At 43.1% G+C, this 25,968-nt stretch overlaps 1 protein-coding gene across 2 annotated transcripts in view; it reads right to left on the reverse strand.

Annotated features, from left to right (window-relative positions):
- Window positions 1-25,968, reverse strand: part of adka (adenosine kinase a) — a 111,906-nt gene that overhangs the window by 35,531 nt on the left and 50,407 nt on the right. For both annotated transcript variants that reach the window (XM_042065607.1, XM_042065608.1), the window contains exons 4-7: window positions 25,895-25,968; window positions 9,311-9,483; window positions 8,694-8,802; window positions 4,470-4,640 (exon numbers count right to left, since the gene is read on the reverse strand). The exon at window positions 25,895-25,968 is cut by the window's right edge and continues 5 nt beyond it. In XM_042065607.1, the coding sequence (XP_041921541.1) occupies window positions 4,470-4,640; window positions 8,694-8,802; window positions 9,311-9,483; window positions 25,895-25,968 (527 nt within the window). The remainder of the gene's footprint in view (window positions 1-4,469; window positions 4,641-8,693; window positions 8,803-9,310; window positions 9,484-25,894) is intronic.

The following is a 25,968-nucleotide window of genomic DNA, read 5'->3' on the forward strand; positions in this document are numbered from 1 at the left end:
GGGTTTTGTTTTGGGGAGAAAAATAATTTCTTTCCCTGCGCACCCACGCACAGGCACACATTACGCACAACGTCGATCTTCCATGCAACGTGGCACCGAGCTCGGGCTATAAAAAGCTCACGTTACAAAGTCACAAACAGAGAACGCTACATTTGGTGGTGTTACAGGAAAGTATATTAACCAACGTCTTCGTAAAAAAACTTACCGATTGCCAACAGCCTCTGTAGCGTGCTGCACAAAACCCTTTGCATTAAGTTATGTCGTCATGCCATTTAAGTACAGATGAATAATAAAACACAACAAGTAGGCATATGCTAAGTTAGTCTTTCGTGTCTTCGTTTGCCATTACATTGTTACAATTATCATCATGCCATAGTCAATATAGCCTATATGTTCTAACTGTTTACATAATGGGCAACATGCTTCACATAAGCCTTATTTAGGTTAATAGTGGTGATTTTTTTTTAGCTGTGCAGACAGGACCTGTCATGTAAGGCGTACAAATAGTCACTATAGTAACCGGTATAAACTGTTTTCAGAATGGCTACGTGAGCTCTGCTGCGGCAGAGCCATGGCTCTGTGCTGTGGTTGCGCTTAATAAATTCCGCCGTGGGACGGCTCATGCTCACATTTATCATTTTTAGATATTGAGTGATCATATCGCCCCATACAATACAACACCAATAACACGTGTGTGCGCAGTGTAATAACAGACGCTTCGGGAGCTTTAAAAAAAAAATTTCATCTTGGCCAAATAGCGGAAGGGGAGGGAGCGTTTTCAAACTCGTGGAAATCGCGGTTGACAAAGCTGAAGCAGCAGCAGTGGAAAACAGACTTTACGGAGGTACAAGCAAGATATAACATAAACGGTTCATGTTTTGACACAGTATGACCATGTCACTGTCGAGTTGAGGACGCCAATAAAGTTATGTTAAAATATTTGCGATCGTCATTTCCGTGAAGTGCAAGGAGTTAGTGTTTGATATGAGACAATACTATTTTGTTAAAATCTGCGCACTCCGCCAGTAAGCACACAGTGCACATAGTGTACTACACGAAAGTGTACTCACGTAAGTACACCAATTGAGACAGACTCTTAACGTTAGCATACTATTATCAGCAGACTTAACGTTAGCATGCTATTATCAGCAGACTTAACATTAGCATATTATTATCAGCAGACTTAACGTTAGCATACTTAACGTTAGCATACCTTGCTCTCACTGAGACTTGGATCAAACCAGAGAACACTGCCACCCCGGCTGCACTCTCCACTAACCTTACACTATCCCACACCCCTCGCCCATCTGGACGAGGAGGTGGAACGGGCCTGCTGATCTCCAACAAATGAAAATTCACCCCGCTACTGCCTTCAAACAAATATGTCTCATTCGAATTCCATGCCATCACAGTGATCGCCCCAGCAAAACTCTACGTGCTGGTCATCTACCGTCCTCCAGGCCAACTAGGCGACTTTATGGACGAACTTGACACTCTGCTGTCCTCCATCCCTGAGCATGACTGTCCGCTTCTTGTTCTCGGCGATATGAACATCCACTTAGATGCCCCAGGCTCAGCGAACTTTTTGGCCCTGATCCACTCCTTTGACCTCGAACTGGTTCAAAGCCCACCGACTCACAAATCTGGCAAAGAGCTCGACTTGATCTTTACTCGGAACTGCAGCACAGACACCCTCATAGTGACGCCTCTCCATCTTTCTGACCACTTCTTCATCCAGTTCAACGTCAGCCTGACAGAACAGCCTCCGGCTCCTCAGCCGATGGTCACGTTCCGCCGCAACATCCGGAACCTGTCTCCAACGCACTTTTCCTCCGTGGTTGCCTCCGGTCTACCTCCACTCAACACCTTCTCCTCTCTGGAGGTTAATGAGGCCACTGACTCGCTCTGCTCCACACTGAGCTCGTGTCTAGACAAGCTGTGCCCTCTTACCACAAGGCCAAACACTCTCATCCATGGCTAAACGATACCCTCCGATCGCAGGGCACCAAACTCAGAGCCGCGGAGAGGAAATGGCACAAAAACAAACTAACTGATGACCTCAAAAACTACCAGACACTCCTGACCTCCTTCTCAGCCAGCATCACTGCTGCTAAGACGGCTTTCTACAATGACAAAATCAACAGCGCTACAGACACTTTTTTCTCAACCTTCAAATCGCTACTCAACCCTCAGCTGCCTCCTCCTCCATCCAGCCTTACTGCAGATACCCTCGCCTCATTTTTTACAAACAAAGTGGCGGCAATCAGCAGTCAATTCTCTACATGCCCACTCAACGCATCTGACTCAGATACCGCACTCCTACAACCTCAAGGGTCTGCTGGAACATCTTTTTCAGCATTCACGCCTCTCTCCGAGAGTGAAGTATCTAGACTCCTGACATGCAGCCGTTCTACCACATGCTCGCTGGACCCTATACCTACGAGCCTACTTCAGTCCATCAGCCCGACCATCGCTCCAGCTATCACACATGTGATCAATGCCTCGCTAACCTCCGGCACATTTCCAACAGCGTTCAAAATGACCCGGGTAACACCGTTACTTAAAAAAGCTTCTCTCAACCCTGCTCAAGTCGAGAACTACCGCCCTGTCTCACTCCTGCCTTTCCTATCCAAAAGGCATTGAACGAGCAGTCTCCAAACAGGTCTCTGACTTCCTTTCACAGAACAACCTTCTGGATCCAAATCAATCTGGGTTCAAAAGCGGCCACTCTACCGAAACGACTCTGCTGTCTGTAACAGAAGCCTTAAAAGAAGCTAGGGCGACCACTCGGTCATCAGTACTCATTCTGCTTGACTTATCGGCTGCCTTTGACACGGTTAATCACCGCATCCTTCTCTCTATACTCGCTAACATGGGAATCTCCGGTTCTGCTCTCTCCTGGTTTGAATCCTACCTCACAGGACGAACGCATCATGGCTTGGTCAGCTATCTGCACCTCACCATCTCACCACAGGGGTCCCCCAGGGCTCAGTGCTGGACCCCCTTCTCTTTGCCATCTACACCACCTCCCTGGGACAGATTATCCGTTCGCATGGCTTCTCATACCACTGCTATGCAGACGACACACAGCTCTATCTGTCCTTTCCACCTGATGACCCCTTGGTTTCAGCACGGATCTCGGATTGCCTCTCAGACATAGCTACATGGATGAAGGCACACCACCTCCAGCTGAACCTCTCAAAGACTGAACTGCTGGTCCTCCCAGCTAAACCTACCATACACCACGACATCAACATCAAATTTGACTCCCTGTCTGTTTCACCTACCAGGACTGCAAGAAATCTAGGAGTTGTTCTCGACAACCAACTAAACTTCTCAGATCATGTTGCCTCAGTCGCCCGGTCATGCCGTTTCGCACTCTACAACATACGGAAATCAGGACTTACTTGACTCAAGATGCTACCCAACTTCTGGTTCAGGCAATAGTCATCTCACGACTCGACTACTGCAACGCCCTCCTGACAGGTCTCCCAGCCTGCGCAGTGAAACCACTTCAGATGATCCAGAACGCGGCGGCGTGCCTGGTCTACAACCAACCCAAAAGGGCACGTCACCCCTCTGCTCGTCCAGCTACACTGGCTACCTTTGGCGGCCCGCATCAAATTCAAGGCTCTAACGCTTGCCTACAAAGTAGTCTCCGGTTCTGCTCCCACCTACTTGAATGCCCTCATACAGACATACGCTACCTCCAGACCGCTGCGCTCCTCAAACGAACGACGTCTAGCTCTACCACCGGTACGCTCAAGCCAATCCAAACTTTTCTCATCTGTTGTTCCTCGTTGGTGGAACACACTGCCAGTTCCTACAAGGGCAGGGACATCCCTCTCCATTTTCAAAAAACTCCAGCTCTTTAGAGAACATCTCCTCTCATAGCAACACTTACAACAAGTCTTGCTGATCCTAGCACTCACCAGCCGTCTTAAACTGACACGTAACTGTTAAAAACAGCACTCACTGATGCACTTATTCTTACTGTACTCTAATGTTTTTTAAATTGTCCTAAAATTGTTGAGAATTGCTCTAAAACTTAAAGTGTTTACCATGTTGTTAGTCGCTTTGGCTTAAAAAAGCGTCAGCCAAATGTAATGTAATGTAATGTAACATACTAGCATGCTATTATCAGAAGACTTAACGTTAGCATGCTATTATCAGCAGACTTAACGTTAGCATGCTATTATCAACAGACTTAACGTTAGCATACTAGCATACTATTATCAGCAGACTTAACGTTAGCATACTAGCATACTATTATCAGCAGACTTAACGTTAGCATGCTATTATTTGTTAGCCACAGCATCACTTATACTAGTAGCCATGTCTCGCTGTACTTATCACGTTACAGCTGCAACAAACACACAGTCAGCTGCAGTAAACACAGAGTTAGGCTGTCTCACTCTCTAGTAACCCCCCCATATTTTAACACCACACACACTCTCTCTGGCTCTCACCGTCTCGTTCCCGAAGAGGATGTCGACGTAGGGCATGACCTGCATGAGGGCGTCCTTGAAGAACTGGCAAATGAAGAGCGCGGACAAGTTGAGGCAGAAGATCTTGTTGTGCTCTGCTGCATGAGCCGCCACCTTCAGCATGGACTCCACAGACACCGTCAGGAAGAACCCCTGCACACACACACGCACACACAAACACACAACTCTATTAAGCTACTGATCTCTATTCACACAGTATTACTTCTCTACTCATGTCTATTCTATACTCTCACGGCTCTGTTCAAGACTACAACCACACGACGGCTCAAAGACCCCTCACAGACACACACGCACACACACACACACACACACACGACGGCTCAAAGACCCCTCACAGACACAGACACAGACACACACACACACGACGGCTCAAAGACCCCTCACAGACACACACACACCCAACAACACTCTTGTACGGGTCTTTCTATTTAAAGAGCTCTTTTCCAAAACACTATAAATCCATTTTTGACAAGTACAGTGGTGTTGTTTTGATGAGTAAGGATGATGACACACACACACACACACACACACACACACACACACACACAAACAACCTGTATACATCCTGTGTCATACCCCAAACATCACCACTACACACCACTACTCCCTAATGCTATGCCTCCTTATTTCATAACACTAAATTAAGAAATATTTCCTACTCTGGAAAATGTTTAGTTTCTTTTTCTTTCGGTCTGCGGTTCAATGATCCCATTCGATTGTGCCGCAAATGATCCGCACACCAGCAATCTCCTCGTGGAGGAGCCCTAACCCTGCAGATCATAGATACACACACACACACACACACACACACACACACACACACTAACCCTGCAGATCATAGACAGAGAACGCATGCTCTGGGAACAGAACACAGTTGTCCAGTGTAGCCATGGGAACAGAACACAGTTGTCCAGTGTAGCCATGGGTCTGTCTACACAGAAAATGAGTGCCTTGGTGTGACCGCACCCCCCGCATCTTCACTTCCAATGTCACTGATTCCGATATGCCCGACATTTCGACTTTTTCTCTGGTGGTGGTGGAGCTGACTGGACATCTGAGGCTTCAGGCGTTACCGATTTACCATCATCCATCGCGTCTGGCCTGGCAATGTTTGAACCTTCTCACTCATTCGTTCCTTGTTTAACAGACGTTTTAAGCGTGCACTTTATTTGAGATGCAGCATATGAGTGTTGTTTAATAACTTTCAAACGGTAGAGCATTTTACTTTAAAACATAGCCAAAGGATGTATTCTGCTTTATAGGCCTACATTTTCGGCTTATTCTCAAATTCAGATTGCGTTAGAGGGACGGGATTATTAGTCAATTTCAATCAGACAATTTGACCGGAGAGATTTAATTTTGTTGGACATTTCATTTTTTTTCCAGACAACGGAAAGCCTGACACATACACACACATACAGACACACACACACACACACACACAGACATACACACACAAACACCTACGGACATACAGACAAACACACATACACACAGACGTAATTAGCTTCTCACCTGCTGTTGCTTGATTTGATTGGAAAAGACAGCAAGAAGCCTGACATTGACAACGATCCACATCAAGCTGTGTACGTGTGTGAGTCTGTGCTTGCTTGTACACGTGTGTGTGTGTACTGTCAGGTAGGGGGCAGAAACTGAAGATGTTGTTGACTTATAATAATAATAAGCTACACAGTCTGCTACTTCACCAGCCAGAGACCAGATGGCACAGAGATGTGGTGCTGTTCAGCATGAGAACACACACACACCGCACACACACACACACACACACTTAATTCTTTATGTGCACAGTAGCATCTGGGAGAGAGATGAGGAACAGCTTTCCAGTATGATCAATGTGAGTATTTGTGTGTGTGTGTGTGCGTGCGCGTGTGAGCGTGCATGAGTGTGTATGTACAGTATGTATGTGTGTGTGTGTGTGTGTGTGCGTGTGAGCGTGAGTGTGTATGTATGTGTGTGTGTGCGTGTGTGTGTATTCGTGTGTTTGTATGTACAGATTGTGTGTGTGTGTGTGTGTGTGCGTGCGTGCGTGTGTGTATGCGTGTGAGCATGAGTGTGTATGTATGTGTGTGCGTGCGTGAGTGTGTATGTATGTGTGTGTGTGTATTCGTGTGAGTGTGTGTACAGTGGGCATCGCTTTCAAATGGCCACTTCAGTCGCGCATTACGAGGCGTGAAGCTGCGTGAAGCTTTAGTACCACTTTCAGCCACTGTGCGTCGCTCTGCCACTGTACATCGCTCTGTCAGTAGCCTGACTGCCGCCCCTTCTGAAAAAGCAGGAGGCTAGGCTACCTTTAAACGTAATTGTTACCGAGAGGAATCCCAGCCTACGAATTCAATAACAAAATAAATCGTAATTAAACATTACCTCGATTAAGGCTACTTGGGTATGGCTTAAGGCTTGACTACACGGTGGTAGCGAAAATCGAAATCTGCTTTTGATAGCCTACCGGTGCCGCTCCACAAAATGAAAAAATATCTTAATTTGCTGTCTATGTTATTGTCAGTGTTGGGGGTAACGCAACTACGCAAATCAAAACAGTGTCTTAATTTGCCCTACTTCTTGACTGCAATGTAGTCAATTGACTGCTTGACATGTCATTTTTATTTTTCTGTACAATAAACAAATACATCTGCTTTATGCCGCAGAATTACATTCATATTTGGCTGACTGCAGACGCGCCACTTCCCTCCCCATATTCCAAGATTAAGATAGTAGCCTATACAAAAAGCACTTCATACTATGATAAAAAAATCGTTAAAACGAATAGCTATTTGCAATTTGACAAAACACTGGTCCTCATTTTGCGAATGCGAGGACGATATGAGCCTGTTGCATTTAGTTAGATGTCCGAGTCACTGTTTGAAAACCACTGGCTCGTAATCACAATAATTTAACACAGACAGTTGGATAGCCTACTTCATCATGTCCCCATTCCTACATTTTTGTGAGTAGCATAGAGATCGTTAAAAACAATAAAGTATGGCTCTCCGTTTGGGACATCGAAAACTTATATTTTTAATAGACTACCGTCGAAGATGCTGACTTACAAAAGCCTCGGGATAACACGTTATCTCCACTATCATCAGTCATGCCCCTTGATCAAAGTGGGGAATGAAATAAAAGTTTGAGAACCACTGGCTTAACAAGCTAGTGCACGAGGACATTGCTGTTAAAAGTAGGCCTACCTGGTATCATTACAAACATTATTCTGTGTCCTAAAACTGGCATATTTTATGGCATTGTGTCATGTAAGTTCGTTGCAAAATCTAGAGAAATGTGTGAGATGGTCAGCGGGGGACAATTGAGACACACATTGGATTGTGTTATCCACACTATCCACAGCTGTGGTAGGCCTATCAGGGGCAGGAGGATTACTGTTAGCGCAGGCTTTATATAAAATTCTTCAACAGAAGGCCTCGAATGTTTGTGGAGCGCTTTGCTTCGCTTCTGTAATCTCGGCTTCATTGAAAATGAGGGCTTCCCTCAATGACCCTCCGAGAATAAAGGTTGAATGAATGAATGAATGGCCAAAATAAAGGCCTGGGGTTTGCGCAGCCTACAGTAAATAACAGACCCACCAGAATGTGCGTTATGATGCTTTTTTACGAGCAAGATGTTTTTAGTACCCTACGCACATTGCATGTTCTTAAATAACAATGATCATCAGTAATATTCGACCATTCATTTGGGTAAATGGGCAAGCGTGACCACCTTGATTGGCTGATTGGCTGATGATTGTAACGCGGGCATGATTCCAAACACCTCCCTTACGATGATGAGTGACAGGTGACAGGTCTCAGAATGCGTGCGCTACACAAGGACGGAAGATGATGAATAACTGGGGCCGTAGGCTATTCACAAAGGCTTTTATCTTACTACTAGGAGTAGGCTACTCCTAAATCGCACTTAAAAGATTTTAGCTTGGAGTTTTCTCTTAAAAGTTATTCACAAAGCCTTTCAGACAACTCCTAAACTAGGAGTGAGTCTTCGTGGCTATGGTTGACGTCTTTACTCGTGCACGAGCTTGACTGAAGTGACCACCTTGATTGGCTGACGATTGTAACGCGGGAATTCCAAACACCTCTCTTCCGATTCCTAGACAGCTTTCTGATTTCTGTGTGTGTGTGTGTGTGTGTGTGTGTGTGTGTGTGTGTGTGTACTCACAGCGATGTAGAAGACCTTGGCCTTCTCCACTAACGCCCAGTTTTCCTCCAGGTCCAGGTGCTTGTCCTTCTTGTAACAGTTGGCAGCTGCCAAGTTAGCAACCAGCGACCTACACACACACACACACACACATACACACACACATAATCACCATACACATTGCACAGCTTCCAGCTAGTTCCTGCTAGCTGTTTGTTGCAGTAGTGTGTGTGTGTGTGTGTGTGTTGCAGACCTGTTGCCTCCTGTAATACAGGCTGCACAGGTGCCAGATGGCTCTTCGCTCAGTTCAAACATAGTATGTATATACGTACGTACGTGCGTGCGTGCGCCTACGTGCATGTATGTGTGTGTGTTGCAGACCTGTTGTCTCCTGTAATACAGGCTGCAGTAGTGTGCGTCCACGTGCGTGTGTGAGTGTGTCTATGTGTATGTATAAGTGTGTGTGTGTGCCTACGTGCGTGTGTGAGTGTGCGTGTGTGAGTGTGTGTGTGCATGTGTGAGTCTACGTGTGTGTGTCTACGTGTGTGTGTGTGTGAGTGTGTGTCTACGTGTGTGTGTATGTGTATGTTTGTCTATGTGTGTGTGTGTGTGTGTGTGCGAGTGTGTGTGTCGCAGACCTGTTGTCTCCTGTAATACAGGCAGCACAGGTGCCAGTTGGTTCTTCGCTCTGCTGGAAGTAGTGTGCGTCTACGTGGGCCTCCTCGGCCTTCTGCTGGAGTATCTCCCCAAACTTATCCTTCCCGATGCAGCCGAAGAACGTTGCCACTTTATGCGGCTTCTGTATCATCCACTACGCATGCGGTGGGGGGTTGGGGGGTGAAGGTATAAAAAAATCAGTGTTAAGAGTATAAACTGTACACATAAATATGTGTGTGTGTGTGTGTGTGTGTATATTAGTGTTGCACGGTGCACCGATACCACAAAAAGTATTCCAACCCTAACCCTGAAATTAAAAACGTCACAATACCTTGAAATGACAAACCTCACAATACCCTGAAATGACAAACGTCACAATACCCTGAAATTAACATTAAAATACCCTGAAATTACAAACGTCACGATACCCTGAAATTAAAAACGTCACAATACCCTGAAATTAAAAACGTCACAATACCTCATTTTATTAGTATAGATACTAAGAATGTCAGTGTTGTTTTGCAGTAGGATGTGTATTTCATGTAGGATGTGTATTTTATGTAGGATGTGTATTTCAGTAGGATGTGTATTTCATGTAGGATGTGTATTCCATGTGTATTTCAGTAGGATGTGTATTTCTGTATTTCATGTCAGTGTGCAGAAGCCTAATAATGCTTTTAATGCTTCCCGTAGCCTGTTTGTCTTTTCTCCTCACACACACACACACACACACACGTTGTGTTTTGTCTTCTACCACACATGAACACACACAGCTTTTAACCAGACAAAACACACACCCATACACACACACACCCCCACCACACACACACACTCACACATCCACTTACTCACACACACAAACACACAAAGTCACACATACATTTACATACAAACATCTACACACACACACACACACACACACACACACACCGTAACCTGGCTATATTTGTTGTCCAGTTCATTTCATGTGTCTGTGTCATTATCAGTCATTTAGTTTTGTTGTCTCTCTCTCTCACCCTTTCCTTCCCTCTCTCTCTCACCCTTTCCTTCCCTCTCTCTCACCCTTTCCTTCCCTCTCTCTCTCACCCTTTCCTTCCCTCTCTTTCCTTCCTTCTTTCTTTCTCTCTCCTTCCTTCTTTCCCTCTACCCCCCCTCTCTCTTTCCATCCCTCTCTCTCCCCCTCTCCCTCTTTCCATCCCCCTCTCCCTCCCTCTTTCCATCCCCCTCTCCCTCTTTCCATCCCTCTCTCTCCTCTTCTCCCTCTCTCTTTCCACCCCTCTCTCTCTCTCTCCCCCCTCTCTCTTTCCATCCCTCTCTCTCCCCCTCTCCCTCTTTCCATCCCCCTCTCCCTCTCTCCCTCCCTCTTTCCATCCCTCTCTCTCCTCTTCTCCCTCTCCCTCTTTCCATCCCTCTCTCTCCTCTTCTCCCTCTCTCTTTCCCTCATTGTCCTTCTCTCTCTCCCTCTCCCTCTTTCCATCCCTCTCTCCCTCTTTCCATCCCTCTCTCTCTCCCTCTCTCTCTTTCCATCCCTCTCTCCATTTCCCTCTTTGTCCCTCCATCCTCTGTTCATCCTCAGCTCAGCTGTTTCCAAGAGACCACTCACCATAGCGACAGCACAGACATGAACAGCAAACCACTTTGCAGTGGATGATCACATGATTCAAACAAACACACACACACACACACACACACACACATTTCCAGAAGAAGTGTGTCAAGACAGATTCTCACCAGTGCAATCAAGTAGCCATAGTGTGTGTGTGTGTGTGTGATATGTGCTGGGGGTATACTGATCCGATATTAAGATCTGCCCATCATTATATTTCTGGTTTACTACTCATTAGTTTATTAACCACCATTTCTCATTAATTACGATCTTCATGCGTTTATTTCTGGTTTACTACTCATTAGTTTATTAACCACCATTTCTCATTAATTACGATCTTCATGCGTTTATATTTCTGGTTTACTACTCATTAGTTTATTAACCACCATTTCTCATTAATTACGATCTTCATGCGTTTATTTCTGGTTTACTACTCATTAGTTTATTAACCACCATTTCTCATTAATTACGATCTTCATGCGTTTATTTCTGGTTTACTACTCATTAGTTTATTAACCACCATTTCTCATTAATTACAATCTTCATGCGTTTATATTTCTGGTTTACTACTCATTAGTTTATTAACCACCATTTCTCATTAATTACGATCTTCATGCGTTTTTGTTACATTTTTCATCTCTTATCTGTATAAACTGTTCCTGGTATCAAGAAATGCAAATGTTCACACTAGCTGTTAAAAACTTCTCATTTATTAGTTTAAACTTACAACATCGTATATGTTTACCACCATTGGAACTCTGTGTGAACTTCTTAGTTTATTGCGGGGAAACCGAGGGACTGTACCACTATGGGTAAATAGGGAGGGTTTTTTGCGAGTGAAACCATTTTGGCAGGGGTGTTTTAATGTAGGCCTATATCATTAATATGGGAATTTTATCTGCACAAAACTAATTTAGTAGGAGAAAGTTGTTATGTATGTGTGTTTTATGTTTGCTAATTCTAATAGTAGTAGTAATAATAACAATAATAATAACAGTAGTAATACATTTCATTTATATCTAATGTTTACAGTAGTTAGGAAAATAATGTTTAAGTCAAGCCTGTTGCCTTTAGTCTTTTCCATACAGTAGTTTATTAATTTAACTACGGTATCAGATATCAGCCATCGGCATCGGTAACTACGGCAACATCGGTAACTACGGTATCAGATATCAGGCATCGGTAACTACGGCAACATCGGTAACTACGGTATCAGATATCAGGCATCGGTAACATCGGTAACTACGTGTGCGTGTGTATGTGTGTGTGTGTGTGCGCGTGTGTGTGTGTGTGTGTGTGTGTGTGTGTGTGTGTATTAATCCTTAATGTGTGCTTGCTCATCCATTTACTACTGTAACAACCAGCATTATTTCTCACACCATCTCTCTCTCTCACACACACACAGACACTCACACACACACAGAAAGTGTATTACCATTAAACACATGGAGTTAACATATGGAGGCAGCACACACAACTAATCACGAGTTCCTAACTCATATGCATTCCGATACACTCACACACACACACCTTCATACGCTCCACTAACGCACTAAAGCTTACACATGCATTCAGAGACACACACTAGCTTCATACTTGCACTTCACACACACACACACAGATAAACTATACCAATGCACTGACATGGTAACACATTTTGAGACATAGAGCTTTGAAAAAAACTTAAGAGACCACTGCACATTTTTCTGATGTCTTCCTATGGTTGCTGAGTGACACTGGAATGAGTTGAGGGCCATATTAAAATTTGCAGTGGTCTTTTAATTTTAAATATGAGCGTTAACTCATTCGAACATCACTCAGCAATCAAAATGAAAACCAATGGTTCCGTGTCATCCTTTGGTAGGTAGGAAGGACAGCAACACAGTGGACGACTTGACCCCTATCAATGGTGGCCTAGCATTGGCCAACGTTATTACAAATACATCATTAGGTACTACTGCATCTTTCAATACAATACATACATAGGAGCCCACCATAGCATGACTAACAATGTCAGGGATATGCTTAAGCTAACATACATCAATAGAGGCCCACTATAGCATGGCTAGCGTGTCAGGGATATGCTAAAGCTAACATATATCCATAGAGGCCCACTATAGCATGGCTAGCGTGTCAGGGATATGCTAAAGCTAACATACATCCATAGAGGCCCACTATAGCATGGCTAGCGTGTCAGGGATATGCTAAAGCTAACATACATCCATAGAGGCCCACTATAGCATGGCTAGCGTGTCAGGGATATGCTAAAGCTAACATACATCCATAGAGGCCCACTATAGCATGGCTAGCGTGTCAGGGATATGCTAAACTAACATACATCCATAGAGGCACTACAAGGCCTGTTAAGGCCTTCACTCTATCTTCACTCAAGACAATAGCTGGTGTGTGGTGTGTATGTGTGTGTGTGAGCGTAAAAGAGACAAAGTGTGGATGGATTTGTGTGCGATGGTTCATAGTCTTATAGAGTGTGTGTGTGTGTGTGTGTGTGTGTGTGTGTGTGTGTGTGTGTGTGTGTGTGTGAGAGAGAGAGAGAGAGAAAGAGATAGAGAGAAAGAGAGTATGTGCGTGTGTGTGTGTGAGTCTGGTAAAGCACTCTGCTCTAGTGCTTGTGGAATCCTGTAAGAGTGTGTGAGCAAATGTCTGTGTGTGTGTGTGTGTGTGTATGTGTGTGTGTGTGTGTGTGTGTGTGTGTGTTGCGTAGGGGCGCAGAGGGCCTGTGAAAGCTGCAGGCCGATTTACAGCCAGACTTTATCTGCTCGTAAACCTCTGCTCATACAAACCTCCTCAGACAGACACACACACACACACACACACTAATCCAGTCTGGGAGAGGTGGGGGCAGTGCAGCTGTGTCTCCCATTTCAGATGTGTAGGTGTGTGTGTGTAAGGCTACAAAACACACACACACACACAAACAGAGTTTATGTTTTTCACAAACACACACACACAGCACCCCTAACCTGACCTAGCAGCTGAGTATTAGGATCAAGATCGGATTAGATGAACTTTGACCTCTGAATAAAGTGACTGTGCCCATGTGTCTATTGTGTGTGTGTGTGTGTGTGTGTGCGCGCGTGTGTGTGTCTCAGAACAAAACCCCTTGTCAGACATGCACACACATACACATCCAAACTCACACATTCAATCACTGACTCACAGGCTGAAATCCTGTCAAACTGACATCCGTTGATAAGTGATCCAGTTTGAGTTGATAAGTGATCCAGTTTGAGTTGATAAGTGATCCAGTTTGAGAAGCTGTTTCGGTGTGTTCTGTGTGAACTGTGTTTCAGTTGTGGGCTGAGGAAACAGTTGTCGGGAGTCATAGTTGATGACAACTGACAGTTGGAATGGCTGAATAGTTAAATAGTTGAAAAGTTTAAATAGTTAAATTATTTAATAGGGAATTATTGTAGTGAGGACTTTTATTTTGAAACAGTTTTAGGCAGAGAAACAGTTGGCGGGAGTCATAGTTAATGACAAGTGGCGCTAACTTGCATATTTACATTGTGTACTTGTACTTATGTCCATCAATATGCACTGTCCCTACCTAAATAAACAATTAAAAACAAGTGACAGTTGGAATGGCTAAACAAATCAATAGTTGAGTGGTTTAAATAGCTAAATTATTTAATAGTGAATTAATGGATGTGACTAGGTAGAGTTTAATGGATAAAGTGAAGAAAAAGAAGTGAAGAGAAAAGTGAGCTGTCCAGTTCACTGGAGAGACCATAGACTGTATATATAGAACTGGACAGTGTGCCGTCTGTTAAGAGTGATGCGAGCGTTAGTCCAGAGCCCCCTGGTGGCTGGCTGCAGTACAATGTGTAACTCCGCCCATCCCCATGTATTTCAATGGCCAAGTAGCCAACTTTCCGTGTCACTTTTCTCACCTAAAACTATTTTTGTATCAACAACTTTTTATTCGAAAAAATAGTTTTCAAGATGCTTCAATACACACAATTTTTCTTTTCTCGCTGAAATTATTTTTTTTAATGTTATATTAACAAATCTAAAAAGGGCGTGTTTACACCTATGATTGACAGCTGGCCGGCTGCAGACACGACGCTTTGTCCATTATGTTTTACCGTCTAGGCTGCAGACACTACCACGCCATCGCTCACTTATTTTAACGACACCTGATTTCGACACATAATCTAACCTAAATAAGTGTTGCTGTCATTATCATTAGGCTATATCTTATCACAGTCTGACTAAATACATATTGATAGTCATACATTGTGTAGTTGTTTGTAAGAGACATCGTTGTTAGTTGTTACAGATTCTTTGTGAAAAAAGATATGTGCTGTTCTTTCGTAGATGCTAAGTATATTAGCTCATAGCATGCTACATCATGCTAGCATTAGCCAGTTGATAGGTAAAGTAAAAGGGCTCTGCTATATTGATCCGAAGTGACGTTAGCCATAGTCCCCATAATTTACAGTCCTACTTGTTTCAAATGGTTTAACATAACCAGTGATTGCCGCCATCATCGTTGCAACTTCATTTGAATACACTTTGTCACTGAAGAAGGCGATGTTAAGTTTCATTAACGTTAACTCTTGCTTAGTTTTGCGAATGGCAATAAACGCCACCTAGCCTGCTAGGTCGACAACCTCGGTATGCCCATTTATGAATCAGCCCGACAAATAACTTTACTTGTGTTTTAGTGAACACATTATTGGACCATAGCTTAACGTGAGGTAGGATTCAAAGTTACAAATGGACAATTTGCTTAGAACGCTCATAACAGCGGTATCTGAAAATGCTGAGTTAAGGTATCGTTGTTACCTGCGATTGCACTGCTGGAGAAGCATTTTGCATTGGTATGATTTGATCAGGTATTCCCAGTGATGTGTAAATCCTCCCATAGACGTATCCCATTTCAAAATAATACGTCTAAATTGAAAACTTTGACAACTCATTGATAGGCTCTCTCAATATGTCTGTAATCGTATGCCTCTACCACAGGCTTGCTAGTCTTTCACCAGAGAGGGTGCTCCATTATAAATAAAAAATGTAATGCTGCAGCCTTCATGTCAGCTGTAAAAATATGAGAACATGGACCTACTACATCAGGATACTCTGTAAACATTTTACACATAATCAGGAAGCTACTTTGCTGTTCAGTGTGTGATGTGTTTAAAGTGGTACTACGTTTAAAGAAACATTTTTATTCTTTGTTTCAAGTGCATAAGAAAATACCACATTATGATGATGATGGTTATGGTTACCCTTAACAAATACAAAACAATATAATACTTAAAACAGGGATCAATCAATAGCCTAATGAAATAAACAATGAGGGGGGAAAGCAATAATAAATAATAATGCCCATTCAATCAATAATATCAAAAACATGGTAAGACTACATTAAAGAGAATATCAATAATAAAAAATGTAAAATTAATCAACAGCCTATAATGAAAATAAAACAGTACTACTGCATACAAACCATAATGTATAAGAAGTGCTTAAAAGACCAAAAACTATCACAAGAACGAAGAGCACTGGGCAACTCATTCCACCAACATGGAACCACTGAGGAAAAGAGTCTTGAATTTGACCTAGCGTTTAAGACTGAAGCTCATCAGAAGACCGCAGTGGGCGGTTGGGGATGTATATCTTGATCATTGAATTAAAATAACAAGGAGCAGATCCAGTCAGTGTCCTATAGGCCAAAGTGAGAGATTTAAATTTAATTCTGGCTACTGTAGGGAGCCAATGGAGAGTAACTAGGAGAGGAGTTACGATGTGTCCTCTTTGGCTGATTGAAGACCAGTCATGTTACAGCATTCTGAATGATATATCACACAAAAGAAATTAAAAAAAACATTCAATATTGATTTAGTATCAACAAATAATTATTATTTTAGTAACGTCTACATCTTTGTGTAGGCTACAGTTAAATACTAAGCAATGGCCTCTGACTTAAATACCAAGGCAGTTAAATGACCGTGGTATGGTATAGTCTACGTGATACACAGGACTACACAGTAAACCCATTTAAAAAGCATAATCATCTCAGTATACCCATTTAAAATAGGCAAGGATACGTATTTAATAACATTTGGGGTTGCTCACAGTATACCCACCACTACAACTAACTAACTAGACTACACCACTGGTTAAATGGCGCATTGCAATTTACAATTTGTGTGAGTTCAGGGGCATACAGAAAGTTGAAGTTTGGGTGACATCAATAAAGAAAATAGAAACAAAGGGATGTGTACAGACTCAAGTATGAATGATGTCACATTAACAGAAGGTTCAGAGCAGCGGCAGACTTTTCTTGGTGCCAGGCAAGTTATTGAAAGTCATGTGTTTTCAGAACGTAGTGGTGCTGTGCCATGTCCCATGTATAAGGGGCTTCATGTTGATCCAGTGACGGTGGGTGATGATGTCAGGGAGATGGATGTCAGGGGACTTGGAGAAAGGGGGAGGACATGCCACCTCAGACCACTCCAGCCAAACCACTTCACGTAGGCATTCCCTTGCTTGCAGACTAATGTAGATCATGGAGACCACCTTGCCGCCACCTCCAGTACATTCAGCCATCACCCATATCTTACCTGCAAAAAGGAAAGTTACAATAAAGTTAGTCAGACAATTTTACAACATTACAAAGCATCTAATCAGGCACTCAACACCACTAGTAATACCAATTAATTAAATATGTGTGTGCAATAAACTTTACAGCCTACCTAATGTTAACTACACATTTAAATATGCGGTGTGAATGTTATTAACTTGCGTCAGCTTGAAAAATAACGTTATCAGTATGACTGATCATGGAAGTTAGATGACAAACTAAGGTCTTTCTCAAATGTTCACCGATATCCCTGGGAAGTGACTGGTTCTTGGCGTAGTGTTTAATGCAGGCGTTTCATTTATCGATCATTCACTTATGCGGTCTACAACTACCGACCTACTGTAATTTTTTTTACAGTCTATGCTACCGACCTACCATCACAGAAGTAGCTCTAACAGGTGTCTGTCGTTAACGTTAGAAAAAATGCAACGCTGGCAAACTGGCTAGTAGTTACATTAACATGACGGGTTGATGAGGTCCATGCTTCACATTACGTTAACTTGCGTTGCTTTATCACATCATACCGTTGCTTTATCACATCATATACTGTACTGACTGTCTAGTGTTATTAATCCCCATGTACAGTCAATGGTTACTCCATGTTGAGATGGCATACATTAAGATTGAGATATTAAAACAGCAACAACTAATAAAACCAAGTATATCATGCATCGACTGTTACGGGAGCTGTGTGCTAATCTTCACTTCAACGACTAACTTAGCCTCCCGTTAACGTTAATGTAGCTGCTAACGTTAGCATCTAATTCGCTGTCCGTATTTCTGTTGTTAGCTCATTAGTATTCACCATACTAAATTGTCACAGTCTATAATCAACATAATAAGCTCTCTTAGACGTATTTAAGAACACCAATAGACAAAAAAAAACTTTTCAATTGATAAGCAACACTTACCAGACAAGAACAAACCGATTGTTGTTTGTACTGTTTAGCTAACTCACAGCCGCAAAATTCATCCAGCCAGCTAGCCTTCTGCGCCGAGTCGACCTGCGTTGTGGAAAGGAGAAGGGGGCAGGTTTCACTTGACAAGGGGCGTGTTTAACTCGCTGAGTGGCAACTGAGTGGGCGTGCCTGACCGCGACTCCTCTTCACTGCGCATGCTTCAACTTTTGCTGCGCAGCCGCACTTCAAATTGGCTCCAAATTTTCCAAGATGGCGTCGCCTCGGCGGCTTCAATTCCATAGAACACTGTAGAATGCAGCCACACTGTCCAGTTCTATATATACAGTCTATGGGAGAGACAGAAGAGGTTCCGTTGCTGGTGCTGCAGTCAGTGAGAGCACAGGTGCAGTTGATTGCATTCTAAGTCGTTAATAGCCCTTTATGATGTCATAATGCTAATGCAAAGTCTATGGGGGAAAATAAGCTTGTTTTTGTTAATATCTCAAAAAGTATAAGAAAAATACATTGCTCAAGTGTCCTTTTCAAGAGCTACGTAACAAAGTTTGAACAAAGTTTCTACGTTAAACGGTTGAAGCTGAATTAGACGCAGACTTTTCGGTTAGAAGAATAACTAGAAAATGTAATTCCGAGGAATTATCAGTGGTTTGGTTTGAATGGTTTGAAGAAGATGAATGGATAGAAATTATTTGTCCGAATCGACCACGACCCAGCTATTATCCGAGGCCCGGCTATAAATAGAAATAGAGGATTTACGGTGTATATACACACACACACAAACACACTCAATTAGACACACAGGGTGAAAAGGTTATGCCTGATATGACAGTATAAGGTTTTAGTATGAGCTTTAGTCTCAAGACAAGTGCACTCACTCACTCACTCACTCACACACACACACACACACACACACTCACACACACTCACACACGCATGCACGCACGCACACTCTGCCGTTGCAGTAATGTATGATACATGATGTTTTGTTTTCTTTTTTTTACAGCGGGAGAGAGGGAGCGAGAGAGAGAGAGAGAGAGAGAAAGGGAGAGAGAGAGGGGAGAGAGAGAGAAAGGGAGAGAGAGGGGAGAGAGAGAGAGGGGAGAGAGAGATAGAGAGAGAGGAGAGAGAGAGAGAGAGGGGAGAGAGAGAGAGAGAGAGAGAGAGAGAGAGAGAAAGGGAGAGAGAGAGAGAGAGAGAGAGAGGGGAGAGAGAGAGAGAGAGAAAGGGAGAGGGGATAGTTGAAGGAAAGAGAACGCACACTACAAAAGTGAGCACACATATACACATCTACTCACTCACTCAGCCACACACACACACACACACACATTTTAACCAATTTATTTATGTCCGCAATTCATAATAAATGTACATAAGGATCCTTATGTACAAGGACATAAGGACATAAGGACACACACACACACACACACACACAGTTCTTTATTCGAATATAATTCGAATATTTAAAAAAATAATGATATTCGAACAAATATTAGGCAGTCCTTAATATTCAAACCTGTTATGGGCTTTATTTTTTGTAAATGTGTTTGCTTGTAAACATTGTTTTCAATTCTGATTCCAAGGCTTTTTCACGCCTGGTGAATCGCGAGCTCATTAGCAAGGCTATTATTGGTCATCTGGGCTCGTGTAGGTGACGTTTGCAGGCACATGACTTGACGGCAAAAAGATAGGAGACTTGCGGCAAATTACATTATGATGAAGTGAACACCATTACTTTAATATCTTTGTAGTTCAATGAATTACTGTGTTCGGAGTCTGATAGTCATATAAAGATGCCAGATGTGGTGTTGTTAGATGAAATTGTTTATGATCGCAAAAGTAAATAGTTATTAAAACTGGTGGTAACACATTAAGCAGATCATATCAGAACATGACATAATAACTTCAGCTGACATACACCATTATTAGCTATCCTAGCTAACGTTTATCCTAGCACCTAGAGGATAATGTAACTTGTCAGCTTGTACATTGCCCAGCGAATAAGTAAGCTTATCTTTTACATTAAAGAACACACTTGGAAAACACTTGAACGGTCTAATCCATTTACATTCAGATCTTGCCATAGACTGTCAAAAACTTTGCCTAAATGACATTTAGTCTGTCCACTAGTACCACTGTCTTTATGCCTCACTGTTTGCGTGCTATATTAGCACATTAGCACATATGCATAACCCCCCCCCCCCCCCCCCTCCATGCCACAGCCGAACTGTGGCCACACTTATACATTTTCTTAAATAGTTAAATATATAGATATATAGACTTTACTTTATTTCTGCATTGTTGTACTGTTGACTTACTCATTTGCACTATCACCATGACCACTATCACCATTGCACTACCACCATGACACTCATTCACACAGAGCACCTTAGAGCACCTTACCATACCTTACTATGCACAGAGAATCACAGGCTCAGTCCCTGCCTCAGTCATTGCAAGCGCATCTGATTTATTAATCACCACTATGTGGATACTGTTTTTAGAATTGATTTAGATTAAGTGTTAGTTAGTATAATTTGTATTTTAGTATATTTTCATATATTGTATTAAGTGTTAGTATAATTTGTATTTTAGTATATTTAGCATATTCTTTATCTTCTACTGTCCTTACTGCTTAGTTGTGTTTTTATATTATATACTTTAATTACTCTTTCTGCTGTTAAAGAATGTGTTTGTGTTGTATGTATGCTGCTGAGACCTTGAATTTCCCCTGGGGATCAATAAGTATCTATCTATCTATCTATCTATCTATCTATCTATCTATTTCCGGTTCCGGCGCTGACTAGAGGGTCTGCATGTTGAGGCAGCTCCGTGTCTGTGTTTTTTTTCTACGTCTTTTGTTTACTTTTTACTTCGCAACTTTTTGGACTTTTTTCAGGAAGTGGACACCTTAAGCGGACGAGGCTCTGAGAGACTGTTTCGAGTGAACTGACTGGAGTGTGTTGCAGAATGGAGAGGACTTAAAGGAGGTCACACATTGCACAACTGACTACCTGAACTTCTGTATGGACATTGTTGTTCCCACCAGAACTGTACGCTGCTTTCCTAACAGCAAGCCTTGGATAACCAGCAACGTCAAGACCCTTCTCAATAGGAAAAAAATGGCGTTCAAAGAGGGGGACATGGCAGAGCCGAGGCGCGTACAGGGAGAACTCAAAGTCAAGCTGAAAGAGGCTAAGGAGGACTACAGAAGGAAGCTCAATGATTACAGGCCTGTCGCTCTAACATCACACGTAATCAAGACAATGGAGCGACTGGTCTTATGTATACTCAGACCCCAGGTACGCCATGCACTAGACCCGCTACAGTTTGCATATCAGGAGAAAGTGGGCGTGGACGATGCCATCACTTATCTCCTACACAGGAGACATTCTCACCTAGACAAGTGGAAAAGTGCTGTGAGAAGTCATGTCCAACCCCTCAGACTGAGAGACAAGCTCTTGCAGATGGGCCACAGTTCGTCAGACTGAAGAACTGTCTATCTGACACTGTGATCAGCAGCACCGGAGCGCCACAGGGAACTGTGCTCTCTCCAGTCCTGTTTACTCTGCACACATCTGACTTCTGTTACAACACTGAGTCATGCCACATGCAGAAGTTCTCTGATGATACTGCAATTGTGGGGTGTATCAAGGACAAACAAGAGGAGGAGTACAGGAGCCTGGTGGAGGACTTTGTGCAATGGTGCAAACTCAACCACCTTCAACTCAACACTTCAAAGACCAAGGAGATGGTGGTGGATTTCCGCAGGTCAAAGCCCGCTTTGCTACCAGTCTCCATTGATGGGGTTAATGTGGAGGTGGTAAACACCTACAAGTATCTGGGCTTACAACTGGAAAATAAACTGGACTGGTCAGCCAATACTGATAGCCTGGCTAGCGCCACCACTTCTCAATGAGACGTGGTCTGGGAACCAAACGTTCATTTTCTCGTATTTGAAAAAAATGCCCAGATCCGTTTATTGGGTGCCACGGATGTCTATCAAATGCGTCTGTGCATAGCTCATCATCGTCTTGCTTCCCCCCCTGTTCTGTGATTGGTTCCCTATCTCAGGCGAAAATTTGCTCCATGGTCTCCAGGCTGCCTTAGCAGCGTGAATCAAATTGCGCGCAAGGCAGCATGGGAACACCCAGGCTACAATACCGAAGTACTCTACAAGAAAGGGCAGAGCAGGCTGTACTTCCTGAGGAGGCTGCGGCCCTTCAATGTCTGCAGTAAGCTCCTCAGGATGTTTTACCAGTCTGTTGTTGCCTCTTCTATGCTGTGGTATGCTGGGGAGGAAGCACAAAAAAGAAGGATGCTGGGCGACTAGATAGGCAAAGCTAAGGAAAGCTGGCTCTGTCGTGGGAGTCGAACTGGAGTGCATCACTTCAATATCAGACAAAAGGACCCTGAACAAACTGATCACCATCTTGGACAATGAATGTCATCCACTCCACAGCACTTTTGTTAAGCAGAAGAGCCTGATCAGCTGGAGACTTTGCTCACTGTCATGCACAACTGACAGACTGAGGAAGTCATTTGTCCCCAGGGCCAACGCTTCACTTAAAGGTAGAGGAGAGATAGACTTCTCTGCATAGTCTGTCTGCTATTCACCTTCTCCATGTTTGTGTACGTACTGTCCACCAGTCACCCTCACTCTGAACACCCACCCTTACACTGACCAAAGTCAATCAACACTGTTCTGCTCATCTACCTCATGCGTACTTCAACCTTACAGTTACAATAGTATTATTAATACATGATCATTCCACTGAACTGCCTTGCACCATATTTATATCTTAAACCTCAGTCTATACTGATATTGCACCATCCCCACCCTTTCAACTGTATATTGCATCTTGCTTGTGTCTGTTGAGGGGTCCACGACCATGGCACCCTTGACAGGGACAACAAGGAAGCGATCATCCTCAGCTGCACCCCCCACCACCCCGGCACTGTTTGACTTACTTATTTGCACCATCACCGTGACACTCACTCTCATAGAGCACCTTACCATGCACACTCTCATAGAGCACCTTACCATGCACACTCTCATAGAGCACCTTACCATGCACACTCTCATAGAGCACCTTACAATGCACACTCTCATAGAGCACCTTACCATGCACACTCTCATAGAGCACCTTACAATGCACACTGAATTACAGGCTCAGTCCCTGCCTCGTCATGCCTGATCATCCTTAAGCACACTATGTTGACATTAGATTTAGTTGATATAGTATATTCAGTATTTTAGTATCAGTATCATGTTTATCTTCTATTGTCTCTATTGTACAGTGGAGTTTTTTATTTGTATATTACTTTTTCTGCTGTAAGTGCATGTTGTGTGTGATGTCTGTATGCTACTGAGACCTTGAATTTCCCCTTGGGGATCAATAAAGTATCTATCTATCTATCTATCTATCTATGTATCTAGCGACTACACCGAAAGCTAACTAACGTTATCTGAAATGCTAGTTTTTGTAACGGCAGGAATAAACACACATGGTAACAAAATAAATCTAAACATGTGAATCTTTACTCAACACATTAACACTATGATACAGTGTAATTGTCAAGTTGTATGGCTCACTGTGTTCAAAGTCGATCTTAATAACCCTCATCACCTCGACTAGCCTATGTGGTGGTTGTTATGGGAAACTAGCTAATAAATGGCAATGCAGCTTTACTGTAGTGAAGTTTGCAAGATTGGAAAGAGGAAATAGCGTTTACATGTCCATTTAAATTATAGCCTTTCTAATGCACTTTTGTGCGTTTTAAATCCGAAATAAGATGGAATGTGAGGAGACTGCTATTAACTTTAAAGAGGCTTAGGCTACAGTTTGAAACTATCTGTGATTATCTGTCAATCTACAATTGAAACTATCTGTGAAACTAGCCTATGACGCAAATAAACCTCACGTTCTGGCGGTGTTCTAAATGTGCACAGAAGGAGTTCCTAAGCTATATAAGGTATAAGCTAGGCCTGTTACACTACATAAATTGTCACTATGCTGGTGACCCAAATAAAATCTCCTACGACCCACCCTTTGGGAACCAATGCTTTAGACAACATAGGGAACGAAACGGGAGTGGGGCGGGATTCGGGAGCCTTTCTCGGGATTTTGCAGGACAGGAGATTTTGGAGGGGGGGGGGGGGGGGGGGGGGCAGTCACGTGATCGGGATATGACGGGAGTATTTGTGTGGGCTCAGGATGGGACGGGAGTGAAAATTGATTCCCGTGTCACCCTCTAACACACACACACACACACCAGGAAAATGAGGACTCACTAACAGGACACAGAGGGCCAGATGTACGTACATTTGCAAACGTAGCGTTATCAGCGCCATGGACACACCGCAGATTGCGAGCGCTGTCAGACCCAAGTTTCCGTCGTATTTATCAATCGTTCAATCCTTAGTGTAAACTGCGCCTTTCTCCGCCCATAAACGCAATTTACGAACGTCCACAACTGAATGGCAGCGCCTACATACAAGCGCAGTTGAATGAAGTTAACTGATGACAACATTAAAAAAGAATCAAACGTTTAGCGATCATCAAATAATACCATACATGAGAAGATGTAAACAAGCAGGGAGATAATGAAGAGCAGTAGTTCTACTCAAACTACTTGTGCACGTAGCCTATGGAAGATTGGTCAAATCTAGCAAGTAGGAAAGTTTAAGTGAATGACGTGAAAGTGAAAGTAAGACATTCGAAAGGCCAAAGAAAGTTGAGGTTGGTAGTTGGAAGTACAAATACTTTCACCACAAAAACTGGTGGTCTAAATAGCGATTCTGTTGTCTTTGAAAGGTTCTCTTATTGACGCATTGAACTGCAATTTGGATTAACACCTGCTTTTACAAGACGGAAGTATTTAGGCGCAGAATAGATGTGCGCTTTCAGGAGCAGTCTTTGTACATACCGCAGAATACATAACTAGGCGCTCTTTACTCTTCCCCTCCCATCTCTTTACGCTAAACTCCCACTTTCCCCTGGATCCTCCCATGAATGCATATGCATGACATGACAATCGCAATCTGCCACTTTCAGCTCCCGCAACAGGCAGTTTGCGCTTTTACATCATTGCGGCCTGTTTGTACATACCTCGCAATGATTTTACACGCACATTGCGAAAACAACTACGCCTGAAGTGGGCGCAAAAGTGTTAGTACATCTGGTACAGAGTTTGTTTTCTTTGTGTTATGTGTGTGTGTGTGTTTGTGTCTCAAATATAAGGGTGTGTGTGTGTACATATATATATATATATGTGTGTGTGTGTGTGTGTGTGTGTGTGTGTGTGTGTGTGTGTGTATGTATATATGTGTGTGTGTGTGTGTGTGTGTGAATATATATATATATATACACGTGTGTGTGTGTGTGTGTGTGTGTGTGTGTGTGTGTGTGTGTGTGTGTGTGTGTGTACTAACCTGGGCTACTTTCACTGTGTTCTGGGTGGAACCTCCAGCATGGTACTCCACCTTAAACTTCTTCACAATCTCCT

This window comes from Alosa sapidissima, chromosome 16 (assembly GCF_018492685.1).
Source record: "Alosa sapidissima isolate fAloSap1 chromosome 16, fAloSap1.pri, whole genome shotgun sequence".
Lineage (NCBI taxonomy): Eukaryota > Metazoa > Chordata > Actinopteri > Clupeiformes > Clupeidae > Alosa > Alosa sapidissima.